We start from the raw sequence: 12,026 nt of genomic DNA on the forward strand, positions 1-12,026 counted from the left end.
AATTTATTGGAAAAAATAAAATGTAAAATGAAAGTTATCTATTTTCTATCTAAGTGAGTTGCAACCTAGACAGGTGCTTAGGCGGGTGCCTACGTGGTCTAGGCGGCCACCTCAATAGGTCCAGGCTTCATTTCTTAATTTTCAAATGCCTAGGCATTACTTGGGATGGTAACCAGCCGCCTAGTGCCTAGGCGGGGATTTTTAGGATAGTGGTTTTTTTTTAAAAAAAAAAACCGACATTTGTGAAATTAAAGACTAACTAATTTTGGCCATATATGATAAATTCTTGTGTAATAATTATGGAACTTTCACCATATACATGTCATCATCGAAACTAACTAATTAATGAAACTTCACAATATGGCATATACATGTCATTGGCTTTCAAGTCTAGTTACTTGAAAGCCAAGACAGAAGGTGGGAGTCAATGTTGCAGCAATTTCTGAACTAGTCCTTCAATTTATGGTGTAGTGCTATCCTTGAAGAGGGGTTCTATTTCTATCTTTAATTTCAAGACTTTAGGTTTAGGTCGCTTCTTTAGGTTTATGATAGGCTAGGCCGAGTATTTAGACTTGAGTGCGAAGGGCGAGCATACTGCCTCAGTCATCTAGCCCAACCACATCAACAATTCAAAGAGTTTAGGTGGCTTCTCTAGGTAGTACGAAGAAAATAATTTCCTAGCAAAATATTTTATATTGGAAACTGCAAATACAAGTTAGAAGTTTCCCCTGAGACAAAAAAGTTGTAAAAGGCATGAGGAAACTTTTAACCAAGTAAAAGTTACCCAGGAATTGTTCAGTAGATAGTTACTGTCAAAGGTTCCTTCATAGCTACGCAAATCCACAACGGTAAACGGTAATATCTGCTCTGCGGCCCCTGCTCTGCAGTAACATGTTTAATTATTTGAATTCCATGACAGAAGAAGCCCATATCCTAAACAAGGTGAAATTCAAGTGTTCCGAAAATAGCCACTGTTAATTTGCTGCTTTTTCTGAGAGGTCTCATTCAGTGAAGAGAGGTGCTATCAATTGTTTGAAGAGTTTAGGTCGCTTCTTTAGTGCTGCTTTGATATCCAATAGCGATCCCACTGCAACCACAACTCCTTTATATTTAACTGCGTCGAGTGCATCTGCAAATTTCTTGAAGTCCTTCAAGCTGTGATCAAGGGTGAAGGAATAACAATGTAAACATATTGTGTCATCAATGTAAATCTTAACATGTATGCACCTTATGTTGTCGTAAGAAAATCTAAATACGAATCAAATATTAACTTCTGTTACATGCATCATGTGAGCCGTCCATGGCCGCCAGAAATGAAATGGAACTGCAATGATTCAATGAAAATGATAATGCTTTCACTTGGACAAATGTAAGTCGTAAATTTTCATCAACTAATGTCAGATTAACATGTACGGCTTCAAATTCCCTTCTCTTTGTCATCCGAATCTAGTTATAGCAGTAGTACCGCTTAAAACTTCATAAAATTTTTGTAAAGATGACGGCCTTAGTACAGTGAAATCCCTGGAATGCAATGGTTAATATCAGCTAAAACAAATCCTGTCCCTCTTTACCTGGTTGACAATATCTCTTTATGTCTCTTTTGCCTTTCTTCTTCTGTGACTCCCATTAAATAGTCCTCCAGGAAACTGCAGCAAAACAAAACAAAAGGAACGGTGAGAAAAATAAGGAGTAAACTCAGAAAAACTTGTGAAATGATCATCACCCAGCTTTTGCGGAAGGTTGTGTGCATTAGATTCAAATGTCGAATTATGGGGTTCATACACTTCGTCGTTCCCATCAGCAGTCATATTAACAATTAGCCGTTCGTGTCAGTTCACACTATTTACAAAACAAGAAGTGATGTCCACATACCTACTACAACTTTTGCCATCAGGAAGCGGGCACGAATCATCTCTGAGTGCCTGAATGATGGCCCTTCTAAGAGTATTATCATCTATTTCTAGTTGTCGTAGAAAATCTCCAGTTCCATCATATACGTCAAGCGTCTTTAACAACTTGGGGTCCTGATCAGACAAGAAAGAGAATACTCCTACAAAACATGTCAGTGAGGTTTTCAAACAGCAAGTCCATGCAAATTTATAACATGGAAAACTTTTACCTGTGTAAATATCAAAGTAACAAGAAGCAGATGCTCCATCGCTAATTCCTACCCGATCACACAACCATGCATCATCAATAAATTTGGAGATAACATGTGTACTTCCATTAAGCTGATAACCAGTGTCATGAATGTTAACAGACTTTCCAACATAATTAACCTGTAGAAAACAAGAATTAAGAACAATCAATATGAAACCAAAACCCAAAAGCCCATATACAAAAAGGAAAAAAGGATTATATTCTTACCTTAATAGGCATTATGATGGCCTCATTTTCGGAAGGTAGTCTACCTTTCCATGTAGTTCTTCTTGCAAACGGAGACTTATGAGGCAGCAAATCCAGAAATTTCCTAATAAACTTCTCAGATTTGGTAAGATTCTTCCTTTCAGAAATCATATTTATGAGGCAACCTTTTTTACAAATTATGGACTTCCGAATCTCCTCTAGGGATGAAGAAATGCCGTCCCAATCTTGATCAACTTTCTCTCCAAGCACTTGCAGAAACTCCAATTGACTAGGTACAGAGAATATACAAACTGTATGAGAAACTACATCAATCCCATTACTTCTCTTAATTCAACGCTGAATTATCCATACTAAAAGAAACTATTTGTGCAAGACTTGAAAGCTTTCTGATTATTCATATTGAACCTACACAAGTTATTCCTCATCTCAAAGAGGGATGCACAGGATAGTGCAAATATTTAAAATGGCAACGTCAATAAACCAAAATTTTTAAATCCTTCAGTAAGATGTATATTAAACAACAAGAAAGAAGTGGTTAACTTTTATGTCATCGCACACCGGAAATTATAAATGATTCCAGGTTTTCTAAAAATACACTTCACACAAGAGGAACAGACACAGGAAAAGTAAGGATGCAAAGATTAGGCCAGAAGACAAATAACTTTAAAAGCTTAATCCAACCTGATACCAAAAAGTTGTTCACGAATCCACCCAGAAATGTTTAGCTTTGCTTCCATCCTTGCAGCAGCAATTTCATGATAATTAGCAGTCTCTTCGCACTGAAATGACATAATATAAACGCAAGATTAGATAGTTAATTGTTAAGGATCAGCAATCTTAAGTTGTTAATATTGAGCTTTTTTGAATAAAGTCAATGATACCTTCACTATAAACTGGGAAACTATCTTCTTAAACCGCCTCTTGTCTGTAAACTGTACTTCTTGAAGAACAATCTTGATCTGCAATAACATGAAATGAATGCATGAAAACCTTGATTTATTGTCTACCAAAACAACCATTTGAGAACCAAACAAAAAATTCAAATCAATATAGAAGAAAATGATAAAAAATTTAGTGAGTAATGGCACACCAAGTACATGCCCAGAGACCTTCCCCTGTGCAAAAGTAATTGAAAGTGTCAAATTATAAGATCAGTTTCTTAGTGAAGGGACTTTTATAAAGAAAGGCAAACCACTTCAAAACTTATATCAATTTACTAATGAAAATCATTGTCAATTTTGCACGGGACATTTCAAATCCAGTTATTCTTAGAATGCATCAAGATATTTACTCCATACGTTTTACAGCCCTAACATATAACGTGAGACGAAGAAAAGATTCTGAGGTGTCTCACTGTGACTTGGCAAATGGCCTAACCTAAGAGATTATTTAATTTCCTTAAATTTTTTTTTTTTTTTATATTTTGGATTAGACAGGAGTGTTGCTGGATGAACTGCTTCATTTCATTTCTGTTTTTCACTAAAATTATTGTTTTGCAAAAAATATATAGAATTGCTTCATTACATCAACAAAATAACTATTATAATGTGTAGGAAAATGGATTCATTCCGCACTCAGGTATTGCTCTGGTGTAACCTATACGCATAAGTCTGTGTCCTTACCAAACAAACTATTGTCAACTGGTGCAAGGAAGTAGTACACATAAATAAAGCATCACATGTCTTTGTTAAGAAATGCAACCGATAACGACTCATAGCGTAATAAATTATATAAACACACCAAGAATGTGAAACCTACTTCACCCAAGTTCGAATTTCCCTCCACCATTGATCAGAAAAAAACAAAGTAAACTGAAAATGCTCATTTGCTGGCTCTGAAAAAAAAGCAAAACAATACCAGTTCAAATAGGTCTTCAGCACGTCCTGCCATGACTTTCCCCCCAACAACTACATGGCCGCATGGATCTTTCTTGCACCGTACAGACAAAATCATTGGATCGATTGATAGTCCTCCCGTTTTTCTTGAAATCAAGTGACGAAGTTCATCAGAACTCATGTCTTTTGTATCCATCTTCAGTAACGTGAAACTGTCAAGAACATCACAATATACTAAAAAATTAAGATCAAATTTGGCTTAAAGGAATTTTTTTCTTTTCAAAAGATGACTGTTCTTCAAGTAAGAAACAGTTCATTAAAAGAAAAATTTAATCACAAGTTTCTTCTTAAAGATACCCGCAGTTCTATAATTCTGCATAGTTCCCAAGTAACTGAAGCTGATACCTTTTCTATGTCACCAAAAGAGTGTCAGAAATTGGAGAACATGTTTTGTGTGCATAAGTATCGGACAAGAAAGTTATCAATGAAACTCGGGGGTTCTACAAATATTACAAAATTGCGTTTAAGGTTGAGATAATTTAAGACCTGAGCATAGATTTCTCATAGTTAGAGAAAACATAAAAATATTCAATCAAAAAGGGGCTCTGGCATATCAAATAATCTGTTTTTTTTTTTTTTTTTTTTTCAAGGTTCATATCAAGTAATCTGAAGGAGGTGGTCCATTATGAGGATGAAACTCAACCTTCTTAATTTCATAATTAATGGTAGGGTTTAAAACATCTTACCAGAAAATAGGTACCAAAGGAAGAAGCTCTTGCTTTAGTGAACCCATATTGAACACAATTTCAGTGTAAAGGACATCATTCGTGAAGAGCTCATGCTGCAATACTTTAACTCCATTGACATACACGACCTACATACAACAGATAGAAAGCTTGTTATTATTTGTTCTTGCAGGAACTACACCATAAATAAACTCGTATTAATCATAAACACAACAAATCAGAAATTTAAGGTGATTATAACCTCTGTGGGAACATGAATAGGTTCCCTTGGAAGGTCTAGCAGAGATAGGCTTGGAACACTTCTCAAAGCTTCTGGTGGGTCAGGAGTTTTCTGCTTCAGTTGCAGCTCCTGCGTAACACGTGCCAGCTCAGCGAGATCTTCTTCACTCATACCGACTTTAACTTTCCTCAATATTTCTTTCTCGGCTTTTTCATCAGAAGAAACCTTTTGTGGATCAGGCTGCAAAAGAAGTCAAATGTTAGGAGTAATAAACACGGCCACAAAGTTTGGCACAAAATTATTTGATTGATTACCCGCAACGCTACCACAACTTTATGAGGATTCTTCAATATGAATTTCTCAATTACAGGAGAGAGGACAGCCTTAGATCCTTCCTTTTGTATTCTGGCATTCAGTTCCATTAAAGCTTTTCCAAACTTCAAAGGCTCAAAGGGTTTCATCTCATGTATCCATTTATCCTATAGAAAATTAATATATTAAGATCATGATCAATAATAAACAGCTATAATGCCCGGAAAGTTTTATGAAAGAAAACAAAAACAAAGAAAAAACAAATTAAAGAGGGGTTTATCTTACAAGGGACAGCAGCATTAAGGTCAAGCCTCGAGATTTTTTAAGGCCTCCTCTGAGAATGAACAACTCCATTGCAGTTATGGATGCTTCTACACAATGTGTATCAAAGCCTTCCTCGACAAATAGTACAAGTATACTTGTGACAAATAGTTCTACCTTTAAAATGTCATCGCGAGAAACATTAAACACCGCAATGCGAAATACAGGTTGAAGGAGATGAACAATCTCGATATAAACATGATAATCATATTCCCGCAAGATTCGTGTCAAGCTTCCCATCATGAAATAAACCAAAACATCAATTGTTTGCTCAGTTTCTGTGTCTAAGGGCTTATCACAGAGCATCCAACTGAGGCATACCACATTTTCCTTCTCTAAATCACCAGAATTATCAGAAGGATAGTTCTTCAAAATCCTAACTGACTCTGAAAATAGCCTTTGTGGTTTGACCCTTGATACATTTGGAGCTGAGCTTGCATCATTTATGTCTAAGTACTCTGAGAGAGAGAGAGAGAGAGAGAGGGGGAGAGGGAGAGAGATTAGTTTCTAAAATCTTAAAATTTTATTGTCCTTCACAATCAATAAAGGGAAAAACAATTACATAAATCAAGATGTTAGTGACCAATTATTGCTCTAACAGCTGCGCATTGGTTTTCTTATTTTTAAATAACGTTTATTTTAATTCTGCAAAACAAATTGGGTATAAACTGAAATGATGGGACATGACAAACTTGTATAATAGACAACAACTGTTCAAAGTACGTCACTAGAAGGGAAAACATGTCGTAATAGATAGTGTAAAAGGCATTTTATACTCATGCTTTTAAATGGCCAGATTAGTATCCTCAATAGTTTCTTTCTTGAACTACAGCTTCTCATCGATTTTCTTTTGGGAATTCGCCCACTATTTTAGAGAAAAGACCAAATAGTCATGCAACAGAAGAAGTTTTCAGGAAAACACAATTCATTCACATGTATGTACACAGAAACAGATTTGTTTAAATACCACTCAAAATGTGCAGGCGTTCAGTTGGATCGTCATCTCCATAAAACCATATCCTTGCGTTGCTCGGATGGTAGTATTTCCGGTGGAACTCCTGTAATTTTATTCTCAATTCAGATTTCAGAAAGAAAAGCACTATAGCACTAACATAGTATTTAAGGAACAATTCGCATATATGTGTGTGCATGCGCGCATGTGTGAATTCAGATTTAGATAATTTGAAGAAGATGGTCCCATAGAAAGAAACTAATCAGGCTATTAGATGTCAAAAAAAATTTTAATACTATTATGCTACTACAAATGGTTCAGAAATTCAGATGAGTGTTCGGCTGCCTTTGAAGGCAACATGCAGAGGATTCTCCAGGGCATTCCTCAAAAAATTAGATTCTGAAGTCTAACAAAAAGAAGTTATCCTTCTGAAAATGAAGGAAACATATAAGTCTATTGGACCAATGACCAAACCATAAAAAAAATACATCCTAACGCAAGACTCATAACACATGAACAACCACAGTTTTAAAGTTTATCATGGTATCTGATATACCAAGGAACTAATCTTCCTCTTCAGTGATCACAACAAACCTTGAAGTTCTCAAATGTCAGTTGGGGAATAATGTTTGGATCCCCTGCGCAGTCAAACCCGAAGGTACTGTCTGGAAAAAGGCCCTGTAGAAATGGAAACTAGATGTATGATATTAGAAATATACTGAAAGAAATTAAAAACAAAAAACGGAAAATATGACAGTAAGCAAGCATAATATTAATAACCAAACTGGTAGCTCTCTAGTCAGCAACGGTCAGTTGGTAACAGATGACTGTGTAGCTTAACACGTGAGAGAAAGGGATGTCAGGTATATAAACAGAACAAATGACCTCAGAACTACCATTGTAGTAAGTACACGAGTATCTGATATATAGCCAGAAGCTATTATGTTTAGTAAAGTAGGTATACAACTCCTTTTTAAACCTTTAGCCTAATATTATGTAGTTATGCACAAGGTAATGATTTCTATGAATAAGGAGATGTAGGGAAGGGGGGAGGGAGGGAGCAGAGAGAGACGGAAATGCTTGGTATGATATCCCTCAGCAAAGAGAAAATCACAATTGCGAAAGACTACTTGGGGGCTCAAATCATAATCATATTGGGGTGCACTAAACAATAAGACTTCCCACGGAAATGAATTGAGAGAGATTGGATTAAGTTATATGCAAACCAGCAAAAATGTCACAAACATACAGAATATACAATTAGACAAGACTTGCCTGCCAAGCAGTCTGCCTCAGTACATTATCAGGCCCAGGCCGAGAATAGAACTCTTTCATCTTATTGAAGACAACGCCTGAAATTATGAACAATAAACATTTTAAATGGAAATGGCACATTAGTTTCATACTTGGAAACAATGAAACTCATAACCAATTTACAGAAACACAAGAGAACTGGGCATATGTATCAAATGTCCAACCTTGATAAGATATATCTCCAGAAGGGTCGTTGAGCTCGTAATGCCAACCCTGTTCCTGGAAAATCTGGACGTCCTCCACACATTTAGGAAAGAAGACGGCATCCAGGATTACATCAATGAGATTATACAATTCCTGATTCAATCACAAAAACCATGCAAGTTTGGAATTAATACAGGTTAGCTAGATACAAACAACATAGAATAGACCCACATTCTAATTTCTTTTCCAGTTTCGCCTCTCATATTCACCTTTGTAGTTGTGCAAGCACCAGAGTAGTAGGTCTTATCAGCCATTGCTTGTGAATCCAGAATAGTACTGAAGCTCCCATTTTCCAACTCATCAAATGGTTTTTTCACCGGGTACTTTCTCGACCCACATAACACACTGTGATGCAGTATGCTGGCGACTCCGGTCGAATCGGTCCTTCATCAACAGTTGAATAAATTAACAAACAAATAGGCGAAAAGCCGAAAAGGGCAAATGCATTACATGAAAAAGCAGAAATTTTTGGAAGACAACTCACGGTATCGTTTGAAAAGCAATGCCGAAGACCTTTTGCCCGGCGCCATTGGACAGAGACATGACTTGGGCGCCGGTCTTTTTGTGCCGGAAGAGCACAGCGTTGGAGTCGCAGTCTCCGATGAATTCTTCGGATATCTTCTCGAAACCGAGCTTCTCCGCAACGTCGTCTGGCACACCAGGAAGCTCTGCACAGACACACACCAACAAAGGAAATAATGAAGAAGAAAAATACTTCATAAATGGAAAAATTATAAAAAGAGTAGAGCTTGGATTGGGGTTTTGAGAGGGAGATGTAACTGTCGGTTGGGAGATGTAACTGAGTCGAGGACATGCCGACGGCACTTGAGAAGAGAGACGGCGGAGAGAGGAAGCGCGGTGGGACTGGGAAATGGGACAGTGGCGGTGGCGACGGTGGTTCAATTTCTCAGAGGAGAAGCTGAAATGGGGAGTATGATGGAGAGGAAAAATATGTGAGAAAATATGATGACAGAGGTAAATGAAGTGGAGAGAGAGAGAGTGAGAGAGAGAGAGAGGGTTTATGGGGAAGCGTGACCGGCTGACCGTACTTTGATTGCAGAGCTGACCGTACGGACAAAATTAGCGTACTAATGGGTGGCACTTTGGGAGGGAAATAATTACAACTCCTGGTAGGAAGAAGCCGAACCAAAACGAGCCAAGCCAACTCAAGCCGCCGAGTAATCATGGTGCTTAATCAAGTTCAATTAATTATTTTTTTTCAATTGAAATAATAATAAGAGAATAATTATTGTCAAAATTTAATTTGATGGTGGATGTACCAATTGGATATGAACATTAAATCTTCTTCTCATCCACTAAATGGGTCAAATATTTTATTTTATAATATATTGCATCTCATGTTACATTAACTGTCAATAAATAACTGGGTAAAAAAAAACAAAAAACTATCGATAAATAACAAAAATGACTTTAATTTTCATCCTACGAGGATCATAGGGATCCTTATATCTCAACCATTCATCGTGTATCATACGGTCAGAAATTATTTGATTTTGTATTTAAAATTAAATATAAATAATATCTGATGAAAATTAACGCAACATCGTACGATGAACGATTAGAATGTAGGAATCTTTAGAATCCTCTCAAAATGAATCCGAAGATGATTCTCTTCCATATAAAGAAAGTGCAGTGTAGACTACTCACAGAGAAAAAGTTTTCATGTAAATAAATGTTTGATGTCCCAAACGCACAGAAAATACAGAAAGACAGAGACAGCTACCAGAATTCAAATAATAATATTCCTTTGGCTCCAAGAAAACCCTAAATCAGCTCCACGTGTCCAAGAGGCTCAACTCTGATTACGTGCAGCAAATACTTACCTACAGTATAGCCAACATTACCAGGACCGTTCATTTGCTAAATCACAATTAAAAATTCTTTTTACAAATTGCTTGATATTACGATCTAATGATATATATTTTTTTACTTGTTAATGAATAGTTATATGTTCAATTCTCGTCGATGGCGAGTTAGAATCAAATATGCAGAGTGAGGTATTCAAACTCACTGACTCAACCAACCCCCATCTGCAGTTCAAAGGTTTACCCAGATCCATCTCCAACCCTTGGGTTAAAACCTAAGAGCCTATTTGGTATTCTAATTAAATCTAACTTTTTAAACTTAAAAACAATTTTTAAGTTTTAGGCCTTAAAAACTTGTTTGGTATGATTATTTTTAAAAACTGAATTCAAGACTAACTCAAAAATATAGTATATTCTCTAAAAACACAAAAAATGAGTTTTTAGAGTTTTTAAACTTAAAAACTTGTTTAATATCACTCGTCTTCCTCTTCCTCTCTATTTCCTCCTATCCTCTCACTTCTTTCTCTTTTTTCCAATCATATTTTACTTTCTCTCTCAACCCTTTCTTTTTTTGTCCAGTTTAAGTTGTAAAATTTAAAAATTTTAAATCGCATACCAAATAAGTTTTTGAGTTTTAAATAAAATTGTTTTCAAGAAAAATTCTTAAGAAATGTTTTGAGAAATTATAAAATTTTTCAAATAGGATACCAAACAAGCCCTAAAATTTTTAATCTAGAAAATTTAGGTTTTAATCCAGAAAATTTGTTTACTTCAACCCTTCTGGGTTAAATTTTAGCCTAAGATTATTAAATAATGAATTTAGGATTTTTTTTTTTCCTAAAGTAACTTTAAAAAAAAATGTAAACTATCTTAATTTAATTTTATGACCATTATAACCTAAAAATATTTAAATTGATAAATATTGAAAAATCACTACACCGACATCGTAAAACTCGTGAAACACTACGAAAGAATATAAAACACATGAAAAAATAATAATCTAATTATTTTAACCGTTTCATTTAAATTTGAAACCGATAGATTTTTTTTTTTTTTTTTTACCATAAAATTGATCATATTAGATCTTAGCCGTTGGTTTTAATGAATTTATAAATACAAAACTAATAAAAAAAATACACATTTATGATAGACCAACTCGCTAACCTAAGAGAATTATGGACTAAATTTGTCCCAAAAATAAATTTCGAGTTAAAACTCACATTTGGCCCAATGGTTGGAGCAAGTTGGAGTAGAATGTGATAACCCGTCCCAAATTTTACATTTTATTAATTTTAGAAGCGTGAATTTACGAAAATGCCCTAGAGGTAAGGACTTTGACTTCCGTTGATCACCGGTTAGAGTGACGTATGACTTATTCTTTTAGCATATCCTCGTAGTACTTGCCACTACGAACGCATAGACGAAAGCCGTTTGCGAGTCCGAATTATAACGGTATAATTATAGACATTTGAAATTGGTTATTTAAAGGTAGTTAAATTATTTGAACTCCCACCTTGTGGGAAGGCTAACTAATCAGCCATAAGTAAAGAGAAAAAGGGAGCAATCAAATTAAAAGGGATGGAGGACCAATGAGAAATCAGCAAGAAAGAGAAAAAAAAAAAAAAAAAAAAAAAAAAAGCTCCTAGCTTTCCCATGGGTTTTTCCACTCGCGACCACCTATTTTACAAGGCCGATTTCGGCCAACTCCGGTCGAGTTTTTCGATGCCACCACCACCATCTTGAAGCTCTCATTCCCCTCTACAAACCCCACCCAAGAACCACATTGATTAACCACAGTATGTGGCAGTTTGAGGCCACGAAAGTTGACAGTTCTCACGGTGCTCCCGCCACCCTTTTTGATTTTCTGGCAAATCGGCAAAGCGATGGCCGATGCCACCACCTGGGCTTTGTAGCCCATCCTCTAGGAGC

General features: G+C 35.9%; 1 protein-coding gene across 1 annotated transcript; it reads right to left on the minus strand.

Annotated features, from left to right (window-relative positions):
• Positions 1-742: 742 nt before the first annotated feature.
• LOC137725662 (presequence protease 1, chloroplastic/mitochondrial-like) lies at positions 743-9,269 on the minus strand. The gene is made up of 19 exons (XM_068464432.2): positions 9,052-9,269; positions 8,756-8,939; positions 8,481-8,655; positions 8,232-8,364; positions 8,029-8,105; positions 7,348-7,431; positions 6,769-6,859; positions 5,766-6,259; positions 5,483-5,647; positions 5,190-5,408; positions 4,949-5,076; positions 4,225-4,414; positions 3,249-3,326; positions 3,049-3,146; positions 2,368-2,635; positions 2,120-2,279; positions 1,873-2,050; positions 1,572-1,646; positions 743-1,155 (listed from the first exon to the last, which is right to left on the minus strand). The coding sequence occupies exons 1-19, from the start codon at positions 9,083-9,085 to the stop codon at positions 1,002-1,004; spliced, it is 2,985 nt and encodes a 994-aa protein (XP_068320533.2). The 5' UTR covers positions 9,086-9,269; the 3' UTR covers positions 743-1,001.
• Positions 9,270-12,026: the final 2,757 nt, after the last annotated feature.

The sequence above is a fragment of the Pyrus communis genome, chromosome 5, assembly GCF_041283825.1.
Source record: "Pyrus communis isolate YQ-2024b chromosome 5, ASM4128382v1, whole genome shotgun sequence".
In the NCBI taxonomy this organism is placed as follows: Eukaryota; Viridiplantae; Streptophyta; class Magnoliopsida; order Rosales; family Rosaceae; genus Pyrus; species Pyrus communis.